General features: G+C 35.6%; 1 protein-coding gene across 2 annotated transcripts in view; it reads left to right on the forward strand.

The window, feature by feature from the left end:
* The window catches only part of CCDC93 (coiled-coil domain containing 93), a 116,759-nt gene that overhangs the window by 13,106 nt on the left and 87,864 nt on the right, over positions 1 to 15,789 (forward strand). For both annotated transcript variants that reach the window (XM_031959979.1, XM_003763798.4), the window contains exons 3-6: positions 563 to 657; positions 3,402 to 3,513; positions 8,647 to 8,745; positions 10,717 to 10,773. In XM_031959979.1, the coding sequence (XP_031815839.1) occupies positions 563 to 657; positions 3,402 to 3,513; positions 8,647 to 8,745; positions 10,717 to 10,773 (363 nt within the window). The remainder of the gene's footprint in view (positions 1 to 562; positions 658 to 3,401; positions 3,514 to 8,646; positions 8,746 to 10,716; positions 10,774 to 15,789) is intronic.

The raw sequence follows: 15,789 nt of genomic DNA on the forward strand, positions 1-15,789 counted from the left end.
TTGTGCAAATAGGTCCTTTCTCCCTTTTTTTTTGATAGACAGCTGAGACAACTGGCATTTTCATTTTTCCTCTTATATCTTTTCCTTTTTCTTATGAACAAATGTCTCCCTGCACAGGCTCTTTGTGTTCCTCCAGAGTAGGCCCATGACATAGTTCTTGTTTTATTTCAATGTCCAGGAATAGTTCCATAAATATATGTTGAGTGACTGATTTTAATCTATGTTTTGGGTGAATTATAACTAAAGTAGAGAAGACTCATGTCTTTATGCTTACACATAAATACATACACAGAATATACATAGATATTTTTAAAAATAATATCTTAATTTTTTCCAACTACATGTAAAGTTTTCAGCATACACTGTGAAAAAAATTTGAGTTCCATATTTTTTGCCTCCTGACCTATTTCAAGATGGCAAACAATATGATATAGGTTATACATCATACATAAATTATATAGGAAGTTAATAATATTTCTGATCTCTCCTTATCCCACCACCACTCTTTCCATCAAAACTGAAAGGGAAAATTAATTTTTTTTTTTTTTTTTATGCTTTCCAGGTAGTAGGAGGAATGACTTGGTGTATCACTACTTGCAACTTTGATATAGACGTTGACTTACTGTTTCAGGAAAACTCTACAATAGGTCAAAAAATGTAAGTTCCTAATTGAGTTAGCTATGAAGTTATCTGTTCTGAATAATACTTCTTATTGACCAGAGGGAATTCGGGTTGTATTGGGCAAAGTTGGTTTGTATAACTCAAAGTAAAATGAGGGCCTCAGATACTGAACTCCCCAAATCTTTATGACCATCTGAACACATAGATAACCCAAATCTCTATGAGCTCTTCAGCTAGAGGTAAGAGACTCCTCTAGAGTGGATTGGAGGTTATTGGGGGATTTGGAGAGGACAGGGTAGAAAGGGTTAGGAAACGGGTGTGGGGAAGGAAGTTTTTATCCTCCCTGTTAATCTTTCTCAGAAATACTTGCCTTTCTATTTTGATTTCCTTCTGTCTAAGAATACCTTCCCACTAGATTGCTAAGAATTTAGCTTGATCATCCTCAAGTGACATAATTGAGCCTTTGATATTTATGGATCAGAAGTTGATTCTACTTCTTTCTGTCACCTAACTGACCAGGCTTCCTTAGGCAAGTTACTTCTTTTTGAGCATCACATTCTCCAACTGTAAAATGAGGAGCTTAGACTAAATGATCTCTAAGGTCTCTTCCAACTCTAACATTCTATGAACATTCTATAAACATTCTATTTATTTTCCCTTGAATGCTACAGATAATCCCAAAGCACTGAATAATCCAAAAATCACCTTTATCTGGCTTTGGAGTGTATTATGTGATTGATTAATTTATTCAACAGATTTAACTTCCTAATTATTTACTGTTGAGGCTAATATTCATTCAGTCAACATTTATTAAGCATCTACAATTCAGTTGGTAATCCTTGAGCTCATTTCCACTGATGTGAGAATCTCCTTTAAATATAGTGACTGGCACCATGATAGGCTCTTAGTCTTTTTGATGGTGACAAGATAGCAAGTAGTTTATTTTATGTGGTGGTGGTAGAAGGAATGACCCTGACATTAAACTTTTCCTTCTGGACCCACCAATCCCAACAAGGCACCCACCTTCCATGGTAACCTTTCCCTTCCTTGATACCTCCTAACCCATTTACTATCTGTGGATTTATGTCTCTTTTAAGCAGGTTTTGCCCTTTTCAGGTTTGAAAAAGAATGAAAAAATCTATAGGTAGTATTGCTATTTGGGAACATAAGACCCTCTTCTCCTGTAATGCTCAGATGTTAGTGTTCACCATCATCTCTAAACAATAATTCTTGCAGCTCCACTAAGGGTAGGAGAAGGTCTGAGAGGTGGGATCCATTTGGATGCTAAGGTATAGAGCTGTTGTCATAAGATATTTAAACAGAGGGAAAAAAGGCTATTCCTATTACTGACAAGACTTTATTTAGGCATGATGGATCACTGATTGAAAGTAAGAGTCAGATGAGTCTTATAAGGGTGGGAAAAGTACTGCTTCATTTTCCCCAGTGTGAATGTCACTGTTTCCTCCCCAGTAATGCTCAGATGTTGGTGTTCACCTGACAGAAGTCAAGACTCATAGTTTCTCATCCTGCCTTTGCCATTTGATTGTGGACAAATCATTTCTTTGGGCCTCATTTTCCTAATTTGTAAAATGAAAGGGTTAGAGATAATTATCTCCAAGTATTTGAAGGATCTCATATGGAAGTGGGATTAGGCTTATTTTGCTTTGTCCTAATGTACAGAACTAGAAACCATGGGGAAAATTATAGAAAAGGAAATTTAGGTTTGGGTTAAGGAAAATTTTCCTAATAATTAGAACTATTTATGAGTGAAATGGAAATGTTTCATTTTTCTTCATTTGAAATCTTCAAGAACAAGTAGCAGTCAGTATGACTTCCCAGGTCTTTTCCAACTTTGAATTCCTTCAGTTTCTTCCTTCCAGCCTAGTTCCTCATCTCTCCATGCTGTTGGTGAAGGTACTGTTAATAAAATGCTAAGAACATTAGCTATAGAAGAAAAACATAGGATTTTGAGAAAGATACTGGGAAAGTGTGAAATATCTTTGTCTGATTAAAGAACCAGGCAAATGTATTGCCTCTCAGAAGAGTCTGGGCAAAGACTGCTTAAAGGCCAGGAAATGACAATGAAGTCCCAGATCCTTGTTTGTTTGTTTTTTAATTAAAATTTATTTTCTTGTTTATTTTCATTTTAAGTTGCAGAATAGTTTATCATTCCAGTGGTACTCTTTGTTAAACTAAGAAATCTGCAGACACTAGAGGGAGCTTTCCTCTTGCTGAACTTGAATGTGTCTTTTAACCAAAAAGAAACACCACCACCAAAAAAAAAAAACATATCTTACATAGATTGTTATAGAAGCACACAGTCAGTTGTTGAAGGCTGATGTTGTTCATCAACCTCGAACCTAGAACTTTTGGTTCTAGAAAACACCTCTTTTAAGCAAAACTATCTTTAAATTATTAGACAAAGAAATTACACATTTACATGCAAATATATGCACATATACATCCACATAAGCAGAGATTTATATTCAGTTTATCACATATCTCTGTCTTAATCAGAAAGAGGTTTTCTCTCCCTCTCCTCTCTTATTTCTGGAAAAGATTCTCAAGTAGGAGATTCTACGATTTCCTTTGGTTCCCATTGTGTCATGACTCTGCCAGTATATTCTTCCCAAAATTGACCCCAAACCATCCTATTATAAAGTCCATTCTCTCCTATCTACTATGAATATTATTCCAAAACTGTATCCAGAGATTAATCAAAAGCCACTTGTTGTCTCTTCATCCTTTTCTTGTTTTTTTTTTTTTTTTTCTTTCAACAGTGCCTTGACAGAAAAAATTGTATCTGTCCTGCCAAGGATGAAGTGCCCCCACCGCCTAGAGCCCCATCAGATCCAGGGGCTGGATTTCATTCATATATTTCCTGTTGTTCAGGTAGGAGCCTTCCTGTACATCAGAGGATAAACCCAATTTCTTTGGCTTAGAAAACTTCCTATACTAAAGCTAATTCGTACCTTCTCTGTGACTTATGAATGAGTGTGTGGTGAATTAATTAATGAATAAAGTGAGAAAGCATTATTAAGAACTTATCATATACTAAACTGTACTGAACACTGAGGATACAAATAGAAAAGTAAGATTATCCCTGTTAAGATTATCCCTGTTCTCAAAGAGTTCAGTTTCTAGAAGGGGGAGACAATACATATAATAGGTTTCTATGGTCTTTAAGGCACAGCAGCAAAGCAGATAATGATATATCTTCTACAATGTTATTTCTTTTTTTTTTTTTTTTTAAATTTAATAGCCTTTTATTTACAGGTTATATGCATGGGTAACTTTACAGCATTAACATACAATGTTATTTCAAATGATTGAAAATCATATTCTTCTATAATGCTGATTCATTTTATCTTGCCAAGGACTTTTGTGGCAATAAATTTTTTTTTTTTCCAGAAGCTATAGCACCTGATGATGCAGTTGCCAGACCACATCTCCTACAGGGCTCCCTGTTTCCTAGGATGGTGGAAGTGGGGACTGGGCTGGGAGCAGGGCTGGTGACTTGGAGACATTGCTCTTCCAAGAGCTATTGGATTAGGCTGTTGAGCCATCTTCAAATGAGTAAAGAGGGAGGTGATAGCAGTGGTTTGATTTGTTTGGTAGATAAATCTTTCTCCCTTAGGGTGCCTTGCTTTAACTAAGCTGATTTTCCTGCCTTATGGATCACAGTTGGTAGATGGTTTGGTCTTTTTTACCTATAGGTTGACAGATGGATGTCTGCAGAGACTGTACTGCTAGCAGGACTAGAGCTTTTGGGATACTGTGATTCCCAGGATTCTGGGAATATATAAGACTATGTATAGTCTTAGAGAGTTGTTGAGAACAGGGATTTAAGTGACTTGTCTGGGATTATTTAACATATCAGAAGTAGGACCACAACCCAGGTTTTCTCGACTTTGAAACTAACTCTTTAGATACTGTTTCTTGAGTCAGACCCATGGTACACTGGTCCCAGGATTCACTATCTGATAGGGGCACTAAAGGTCTCATTTCAGGATGTCATGGCTGTGGTCCTTGATGTCAACTTCAAAAAGCTGCTGAAAACATCCTTATAACTCTTTTTACCAAAAAAAAAAAAAAAAACAGTCAAGGCAAAGATGTTAAGCTTTCTGCTAATGGGTTTGGAGTGTCTTATAGTCCAGTAGAACTTCCTGGGGCTGGTAGACTTTGGCTTCATTTTGAAGAAATAGAGACTGGCAAGTGAAAAGGAGTAGTTTGTGTCTTTTGAAAAGTGTGGGAAGAATCTCAGGGGAAAAATGGAGAAAACTAGTGATATCAGGAAAACTTAAAGACTGGAATGGAAGATGATAATTTATTGAAAAGAACCATTAACCAAGTAGTCATTCTTTTGCCCTTGTATTGATCTCCTAGAATAGTAGGTTATAATCTTTTTTTTTTTTTAATTATAGTTTTTTATTTACAAGTTATCTGCATGGGTAATTTTACAGCATTGACAATTGCCAAACCTTTTGTTCCAATTTTTCCCTTCCTTCCCTCCAGTCCCTTCCCCAGATGGCAGGTTGATCAATACATGTTAAATATGTTAAAGTATGAATTAAATACAATATAAGTATACATGTCCAAACCGTTATTTTGCTGTACAGAAAGAATCAGACTTTGAAATAGTGTACAATTAGCCTGTGAAGGAAATCAAAAATGCAGGCAAACAAAAATAGAGGGATTGGGAATTCTATGTAGTGGTTCATAGTCATCTCCTAGAGTTCTTTCAGTGGGTATAGCTGGTTCAGTTCATTATTGCTCCATTGGAACTGATTTGGTTCATTTCATTGCTGGAGATGGCCAGGTCCATCAGAATTGATCATCATATAGTCTTGTTGTCGTGTATAATGATCTCCTGGTCCTGCTCATTTCACTTGGCATCAGTTCATATGAATTTCTCCAGGTCTTTCTGAAATCATCCTGTTGGTCATTTCTTACTGAACAATAATATTCCATAATATTCATATATCACAATTTATTTAGCCATTCTCTAATTGATAAACATCCACTCGGTTTCCAGTTTCTGCCCAATACAAAGAGGGGGGTAGGTTAATCTTAGCAGGGATGAGGAAGTAGAGCTAAATGAAAATTCCTATAAGTCTGTATCAGTGCTCATAGAATACACAGACACACTAGAAATGCACAATTCTATAGAGACAAAGTTTTGTGTGTATGTGTTTGTGTGTTCCCCAGCTTAAAGTTTTTTAAATATGGGAAACTAGATAGGATTTATCTACCCAGACAAATCAAACCACTGCCATCACCTCCCTCCTTACCCATTTGGAGATAGCCCTACATCCTAATCACATGAGCCCTTGGAACAGCAATGCCTCTAGGTCACCAACTCTGCTCCCAGCCAGTCCCCACTTCCATCATCCTGGGGAAAAGAAGCCCTGTGGGTGGTGTAACCTGGCAACTGGATCATCAGCTGCTATAGCTTCTAGAAAAAGAAAGTTATTGCCACAAAAGTCCTTGGCATTATAAAATGAGTCAGTTTTATAAAAGAATATAAGCAATATAGAATAGGAATCACTGCCAGTGATTTTGTAATTTTGTTGATCTGATCAGTTTACCTTGTGTTGGCCTTGGAGCCAGCATTGATGGAGTTTGTTCATTAATACTTATATGCCACCAGTCTCCCACCGAGAGGAGGGATAAATTGTTTATTACTTTCTTTGACCCCGGGCAGGTCATTTTCTCTCTTTTGTTCTTTGTTTTCTATCTATAAAGTTAAGGAATTAAACTAGATCCCTAATGACCTGTTTAGCCTTAAGATTCAGGAATTTTAGATCTACTCTGATGCTAATGTAATATACTACAAAATGCCACCTGTAGTCATAGTCTTGCCTTTACTTGCTTCTCTGAATCACTAAAACTCAAATGATGGATCTGAATTTTGGAGTTTTGTTATTTGTAATAGAGCAGGTTCTGTGACTTAAGGTTTTGGAAACTCCTGTTGTAGTCAAATCATGCCAACAAGCATTTCTTATTATGATAGATACTAGATACTTACTATGTGGTAGGCTCTGTGCTAAGCACTAGGGATATAAAGAAAGGCAAAAGAACCCCTATCCTCAGATAAATTACAGTCTATTGGCTACTCAGGCCATTTGTTCCTGTGATGGTTTGGTTTTTTCCCCCAGTTTCTCTATCATAAATAAATCTGGATGTTGCCAAGGTTCTTACTAAGAAGAATATTCACAGGGAAATGCCTTTTTAAAACTGCATCTCATTAACATGTGACAAAGGGTTATTTTTTTCCTTGAGGAAGTTGAATATTGACACTAGTTTTGATGAGAGAACATACAGTGATTTCCTCTGCTTCTTTTGTGAAGGAGCATTCAAATGAACTTCTGGCCAGCCCCACAGTATCTGTGTTTTTCTCTTGTTCAGTGGCCTTGATTCTTTAAAAGAAATTTCAGGGACACTATTCAAATGCTCTGGATAGATATATCTTATAGGCATAATAATAATGAGTGACATTTATGTAACATCATAAGATGTCTGTCTACTGTGCTTTACCTGTCTACATGCAGCAATCCGGCCTCATGGGATGTAGCTTAAACAGCATTTTTGTCCTTTTGCATGAAGAAGCCAGAGAGGTTATTTGATTTGCCATGTAGGTAGTAAATCTCATAACTAAGAATAGAACCTGGGTCTTCTCCTAATTCGGCACATTTTCCACAGGTGAACCTAGAATAGAGATTTTAAACTACTGAAAAGAGATTTTATTTTATTTTATTTTGAGACTTTAGAGTCAGGGAAAGGACAGTGAAAGCTAGGGGCAAAGTTCTTGAGCAAGGAAGGGCTTACTTCTAGGAATCCCAACAGATCTCCAAAAATGGGATATGGTGATCACAGTATACATATACTGTGTATATGATTTCTCAGTATACTAATTGGTGGGTTAATAGCTTTGTATTTGCCAGTAATTTTTGTTTTTAGGATTAGGAAAGGGGGAAGTACAACTTATAGCTTCTCCCAAATGTGAAGATATTAAATTGTAATATTTTCTTGAGGAAAATAGCAACCAAGTTTGTTAACCTGGATTTATGCTAGAGAGCCAAAAGATATTAAGTGAATATTTTAAGTCTCATTGTATTATAGACTAAGTATGAAGGGGCCTCAGACCATCTTCTTTAGCATCTTGGTGAAAGGTGGAGAAATTGAGTCCTAAGGAAGTAGCATGCTCAAGGCAGGATGTGTCAGAAATGGGATTTGAACACAGGTGCTCTGGTTCCAGAAGTAATGTGTTCTTCCCATGCATATAAATGTGTGTGTGTGTGTGTGTGTACACACACACACACACATATACACACATACATACAGCGTTTATAGCATTTTACAGAATTAAGTTCTTCAGTGTCTCAGAAAATCTTTTGTACAGACATTCATTGTGAAAAAAACCATCTTGGTGAATATCATGAAATGTCCAAATTGTTTTATTGTAGTGAAATGTTGTTTTGATAGGTGTGCTGCTAGAAATCTTGTTTCCTGTCAGATGGAAGACAAGTGATGAAATAGAGCTGGTACTCAGCATCTTTTTCAGTGAATTAACAAGTGAAAAGGAATGCTCTAAACTCAGTGAAGGTGCTGAGAGAAAACGGGCTCGTTCTCTCCATATCCCTTTTCATCTGCAGAGTTCCTGAATGAGAAGCAGCCATCATGCCATAATATAGAGAGAGCTGTCTTTGGATTTGGGAAGGTCTAGCTTTCTGAATCCCTGCTTCTGACACATAACTGGTCATGGGACTCTGGGCAGCCCTCTCAGATTGAGATGGATGGGATGAGATGACTTGTCCATAATCAGAGAGCTAATCTAGTTTCAGAACTAGAACTCAGATCTCACATTGCCTACAACGAAACCTTGGATAAACAAAGTAGTTATTGGAGATCAGTTTCAAGAACATGGAAGTAACACTGTTTTATGGAAGCCTTCTTTATAAAGGTAAAATGTTGCATTGAGACTTGAGCTGTATTAACACATTTGACACTGTTTTTTCTTATTAGTGGTTGGTGAAGCGTGCCATAGAAACCAGAGAAGAAATGGGTGACTACATCCGCTCCTACTCCGTATCTCAGTTTCAGAAAATCTATAGTCTTCCAGAGGTCAGTGTCGTATGCCCTTCCCCACTCCCTCCATTCCCCATTGAAATTATAGCCTCCTACAGAAAGAAGGCAGGGAAACAGACAGCACTGGGGGAGAGGGGATGCTCAGTAACACTGAGTGCACTCATGCTTAAAGTGCTATTATCAGAGCCTTCTTCAGCTCTCTACTTTCCATAGCTCTCAGACAAAAACTCTATATACATTAGATAAGTCACAGGTATATGATATTTAATATTATTCCCCCAAACTAATTTTCAGTGCCCAAATTAGATCTCTTTGTACTTCTGTGGGTTCAGAATTCTTGATGGGCATTGAGGTTTTTGTAAACATGTAGACTGAGGGTTTACCAATTATTTTGTGAGAGATGTTGTAGGTCTTACCTGAAGCAACTTATCTGAGGGAGAAGAGGATAGGTTTGATGGGGGGGAAGGATAGGAAGCTGAAGAGCATTACACCTCCCTCTTAGGAACATCCTTATTATAGACAAAGTACAGCTGGGATCATCAGGAAAGGTCAGGACCTCCATGCTAGAAGCGATTTAGCATGCTCCAGAGGCCTAAAGCAGGACAGTAGTCAAGCACAGGCAAGCCACTAGGAAGGATCGGATTTGTAGAATAGGACTAGGTCATAGGATCATGAATATAGAGCTGAGACGGACACGTGAGAACATTGGGCCAAAAAATCCCTCATTTTATAAATGAGGAAACTTTGGCCCAAGGAGCTTAAATGATTTGCTCAGGATTACATAATTAATGTCTTACAGTATATAATGTTTGGACTCAAGGCTTTGTGACAAAACAAAACAGCTAAGGCAAGGGAGGAGAAAAATAAGTTCATGCAGACAAGATGTGGCGCTAAAAGAGCCAACAAGAAAAGCACTAGCAAAAAAAAGTCACTGAATCCTGATCCCTAGGACAAAGGCTTTTTTCTTTGTCCAATTTCTCAATGCCTAGTTGATTTGTTTAGAGGTACGTAGAATGAGGAGGTAGGATTAAATCTATATCAAAAAGTAACTCATAACCCTATAGGTAAAGCCCTTCCTTTCTATGGCAGGTGTAATAACCCCACACATGAGGGTTTCTTGACCTGGGATACATGACTAGATTTTAGGGGATCTCTGAACTGGGGGTTTCATTTGTAATTTTATGTACTTTATTTTTATTATTTTATTAATTTTAAATTTTATTAATTTTATTTTATTATAAATTTATTATTAAATAACGTATTTATAATATATGTTATTAAATAAGTATCCTATATTATTATTATTATTAAATAAATTTAAATTTTATTAATTTATTAATCTGAGGAGGGATTCACAGGCTTCACCAGGAGTCTATGATACCCAAAAGCTTAGAAACTTTTACCCTTGAGGATATTGCTAAGTTTAGGGATAGGTTTTAAGTGGTTGCAAGTAAAACGTAGGCCTAGGGCTTAGATTAAGAAAAAAAAAAAATCTACATGCAGCTGAAAACAAAGAAAGCACAAGAAGAAAATGACTTTACTTTAAACAAGAGGTGGAAATAAAGTAAAGGAAACTAAAACTCCACAGTAAAAAAAAAAAAAAAGCTTATCCAACTTAATGTGAGCCCAAAATGCCTGGAAAAAACTGAATAATATTTTAAATCAAACCAAGCCAATTTAGTCCCTTGAAGCCTGTGCACTTGTAACTTCCCTAATGTATTTAAGTTAGACCTGAGATCCATGCACTGTATAGTTCTGTACAGAACTTTTCAGGTAGGTGGGTGCTTGGTAGATGTGACTACCTATCTCAAACACACTTCTCTAGATGACTTAACTGGGTTGAGAGCATATTTGTGCAAATTAGCACATGACATTTTCGAGTGCGTGAAAAATAGACTTTCTTTATCAAAGGACTAATTGGGAAAGCAATTAATTTCTAAGCTAATTTGTCAGTTGAATTTTAATCATCATTTTGCATATGTTTATTAATTGTCAATTATCTTACAGGATAATGACTTCCTTCAAAGGAAAGAAAAGTCCATCAAGACAGTAACCGATATATTTGTAAGTTCTCCCTTATATGTGATGTTTGGTTCAGATCACTCTATTTCCTTAATTATATAGAAAGAAAAAATTATATCTTTAATTTTTCTGACATAAAGAAAAATATTTCTTTTATTTAAAATATATTACCATCAAGTATTTCCTTTTATTAAAGTTGTCCCAAAAGAAAACCTCAATTAGTATGAAGACAGATCCTGCTATGGAAAGGGTCACAGGGCTGGTGGTTTAGACCAAAGCCTTTATGAAGGATCTCCTGGCTATGTTTTTTTAGTTATTTCAGTTCTGGCTTTTGGGCAGAAAATGGTAGGTGAAACTACCATTAATTTTTTTTTTTTTTTTTATTGAATAGGATAGTTCTTTTGCTGATGGTTGAATAGAGTAGACCTCGTCTGTTTGCTTACTGTGATTTATGTATTTATTTTCATAAAAAATAATACTGATTTGATAAAAGCCTTCCTAATAAAGGATTATGGTCAGGTACAATGTGATCTGGCAGTCTACCAAATGAGGCTTCTTAAGATTTTTAGATTTTGAGCAAGAAAGCACCTTAGAGATCATCTGGTTCAATCCTCTGATTTCACAGATGAGAAAATTGAGGCTCAGATAAGTGCATTGCTTATAATTGCATAAATGTAACTTGTCAAAGAGGACTCAAACCCAGTTCTTTTTTTTTTTTTTTTTTTTTTATTTAATAGCCTTTTATTTACAGGATATATACATGGGTAACTTTACAGCATTAACAATTGCCAAACCTCTTGTTCCAATTTTCCCTCACCCCCCACCCCTCCCTAAATGGCAGGATGAATAGATTTAAATATATTAAAATATAACAATCAATAAGTATACATGACCAAAACATTTTTTGCTCAAAAGAATCGACTCTGAATTTTGTACAATTAGCTTGTGAAAGGAAGTCAAAAATCGGTTATAAATATGGGATTGGGAATTCTATGTAATGGTTTTTAGTCATCCCCAGGTTTTTTTCTGGGTAAGCTAGTTCATTCATTACTGTCCATTAGAAATGATTTGGTTGATCTGTTTTGAGATCCTGATCCATCAGAACTGGTCATCCATCTATATTGTTGAAGTATATAATGATCTCCTGGTTGCTCATTTCCTCAGCATCAGTTCATTAAGTCTCTCAGGCCTTTTGAAATCATCCTGTTGGTCTTTCTTCGCAGTAATATTCCTAATTTTCATATACCACAATTTATTCAGCCATTCTCCAACATGGATACCATTCGTTTCAGTTTCTCCACTACAAAAGGGCTGCCCCAAAACATTCGTGCAATACAGGTCCCTTTCCTTCTTTATAATCTCTTTGGGATATAATCCCAGTAATCTTCTGGATCAAAGGGTATGCACAGTTTGATAACTTTTTGAGCATAGTTCCAAAACTCTCCAAAATGGTTGGATTCGTTCACAACTCCACCAACAATGAATCAATGTCCCAGTCAAACCCAGTTCTTGTCTGAGCTTCAAGGTTTTTCCACTGCACCATTTTGCCCCTCTAAATGGCAGATTCTTAGAGCAACAGTCTGTTACGTTTTACATCCTTCCCAAAAGTTAACTATGGTTAGAAATATGTCCCCAATGTGAAGGACATGGGTTGTATACTTATATCACTCTCCTGGATTAAAGGAAGATAATAAAAAATGCAAAATTACATCTTTATTTTTTCTTTGGAAAAAATATATATATATTGGACTTTTTTTTAAAATGTTGATGTCATTTTCTTTCCCTCTCTCTTTTCTCTTGGCAGTCTCTCTGGTAAAGCCTCTAACTTTTATCAAACATCTGACACATTCTTACCCAAACTGTTTAGAAGGTCAAGAGAAGTGAATAATAGAATATCCTCGATATTTGTCATGCGAGTGGCAGAAGGCAGGGCTGGAAAAGTATAACCTGTCAGTAAGAACATTCTGTCTTGTTGACCTTTTAGAAGTCTGGTTTTTTCCCTCCTTGAAAGTGACTTAAAAAAAAAAAAAAAAGTCCTGTCTGCTTGTTACTGTGACATTGAACAAAATCTGCTAGAAAGTAAAAAGGTTTTCTTTAGCTGATTAAGAAAATTAAAATAAGGAACAAGATAAAATTTATTCTAGTTCGTATAATTTTAGAAACTGATCTTTGAAAATATTAGTGTAAACTTAAGTTCACATACAGACCCAGAGATTGTTGAAAACCTTTTTGAATGTTTACTGAGGTAAATTTTTTTTTTAAGAAGATTTTTTAAAAAATTTATTTAATAGCCTTTTATTTACAGGATATATGCATGGGTAACTTTACATAATTAACAATTGCCAAACCTCTTGTTCCAATTTTTCACCTCTTACCCCCCCCACCCCCTCCCCCAGATGGCAGGATGACCAGTAGATGTTAAGTACATTAAAATATAAATTAGATACACAATAAGTATACATGATGAGGTAAATTTTTTTTTGTTTATTTGTTCATTTTTTCCTTCTCTTTTCCAATGAATGCTCTTGCTTCTAGAACCCTATCTGACTTCTTTGCTGAGTATTGGTACAGATTTTCCATGTACCTTTTTCAGCTTACTGAAAATAAAAGCTGTAGGAACTTGAATGTATTACCTAAGCCTACTCTTATAAAATAAGTACAAGGAATGTAATTATTCTCATTGTTTTATTATGAATTCACTGCCCTCAGAAAAGCAACCTGAAAGAATTCTGCTTAGTTGAATTGCCTCGGTTTGAGGGGCTAATTCCGAGGACTAGAGAGGTGATTAGCCTCTCTAATCACACCCTAATAGTTAGCAGCAAAAATTCTCTAAAAGGAAAGTTATGTGGCTGATGGTATTACTGCATCATCAAAAAGTAAAATATCTCAGATAAACAATCAATGCAGTGAAGGCAAAAGCTGCCAAGATTCTCTTGGGTACTTTGAAGTGAAGAGTATATTCTAAAAGTTCTGTAGAGTTCTTGGTTCTGTCCTAGCTATTAACATAATATAACAAATACCAGGATCTATCTGTGTGAGAACTGCTTGAGCAATAATGTAATTTGAGACCGAATTGTTCTTGCTTATATATACAAAAGGCTCCATATATCATTAAGTTCTCTTGTTAAAATCAGCTTTGAAGTTTGAAGGTCAGCAGCTGAGCTTGTGGATAATCACTTCTGCACTCAGAATGGTTCTTTCAGGTACTTAGCATTAGTACATATTCAGAACCCTCAGGGGTTTTAGGTTACCAGGAGTACTATTAGTAATAATAGGCAGTTTCTTATAATTAATGTAAATATAACATATAGTTAGTGACATAGTAAAGCTTTACGGTATGCAGTTTGTTGAGTTCAGATACTAATAATTATCTTAAGTACAACCTTGAGGAAGCTACCATTTAACATTTCTAGTTCCTTTAGTTATTTGAAGGACATGATTTTCAGTCCTCTCATCATCCTTATTCACCCTTCCTTTTTATCAGTGCCCCTTGTAAAATGTGGTATCCTGCATTCACTAAACATAATATTCTTAATGTGATGTGATAAACAATAGATTTATTCCCTTTGTACTTCTACTGACATAACTTAAATTTGCATTTTTTCAGTAATTTTTTTCTCCACATATATTCATTTTATGGCAAATCAGACCAACTCCATTCAATACTTAGACAATTGATTTTTAAAATCACCGATTCTAATTTTATATTTATCTACATTAAATCTCACCTTTGAATCTTGACTTTTATCTTTACTTACATTAGCTTTCCTTGTTTTATGACATCAACAGATTTGATAAACATTCCATATATGTGCCCATTTATGTGTGTGTACATTATATAAAAATGCATATAATATATGTGTATGTGTATATAAAAATCTGCTTGATAAGGATCAAGCAGAGCTCCATAGAGATTGTGAGAATCTTTCATTTTCCCTTCAAGATTGACATCAAGCTATTAATCAGTTCTTTTTGAATATGGTTGTTTGAGTAGCTGGTGTCTATTTAGTTCTCCTGTCATGGAGCTCACATTTTTTATGATCTTTTCCGAGTTATTATGAGTTACTTTGTCATATACCTTATTAAAATCAAGATACAGTGCACATACGTCATTTTTCTGATCCAGCCTCATGCCTAAAAGCATTATTATAGAGAGAGAGTAGAGTGGACTTAGACTCAGGAGTGCTGACTTTAATTCATTCTGGACTGGCAATTAGTGGCTATATAAATGTGTACAAGTCATTTAGTGTCTTATAAGTTCTTGGTCAGTTGTGAAGATAGCACCTTGTAAAATATGAGCTTTTTAGAGAGCTTCCTGTGTGGCCACATTGATTTCCTCCTTTTTGTCCTCCTCATAGGAATAATTATTCACTGCCTTATCTCTCTAAAAATCTCTTAAAAACCTGCATTACTTCCCTATGAGGTCATATCTAGGCTCTCATTTTTCACACATTTTCCTCTCTTGGCTCCATTTTTCACAGAATAATCATTATAGTAGACAAGATGGAAGGTGATGTTTCAAAGGTCATAATAAAATGAAATCTGTTACCTCAGGGCCACTTTCCTTTCATTCCTGAAGATCTCTGTCAAAATTACCTTTGTTTTACTTCCTATGATCCTTTCTATCTCTTGCTTGATCACAACTCTTCCTTTACTCATAAGTCTGACAGCCACATTTTTCTATGCTCCTCTAGTTTACTTATGGTATTCCTATTAATGTCTAAATCATTTATCCATTTGACCTTAACTTGGTGTATTGTGTGAGATGTTATTCTATGCCGAGTTTCTGCCAAACTGCTTCTAGTTTTCCTAGAAATTTTTGTCAGAGGCTGAGTTCTTATCCCCAAATTTGGATCTTTGGGTTTATAAAACACTAGATTAGTATGATCATTTACTATTGTGTATTGAGTATCCAATACACTCGATTACTTACCCAGTTATTTTGATGATTACTGCTTTGTAGCATAGTTTGAAATCTGGTACTTTTAGATCATTTTCCTTCATGTTCTTTTATTTTATTGAATTTTGTCCTTTTGTTCTTCCAGATGAATTTTGTTA

This window comes from Sarcophilus harrisii, chromosome 3 (assembly GCF_902635505.1).
Source record: "Sarcophilus harrisii chromosome 3, mSarHar1.11, whole genome shotgun sequence".
In the NCBI taxonomy this organism is placed as follows: domain Eukaryota; kingdom Metazoa; phylum Chordata; class Mammalia; order Dasyuromorphia; family Dasyuridae; genus Sarcophilus; species Sarcophilus harrisii.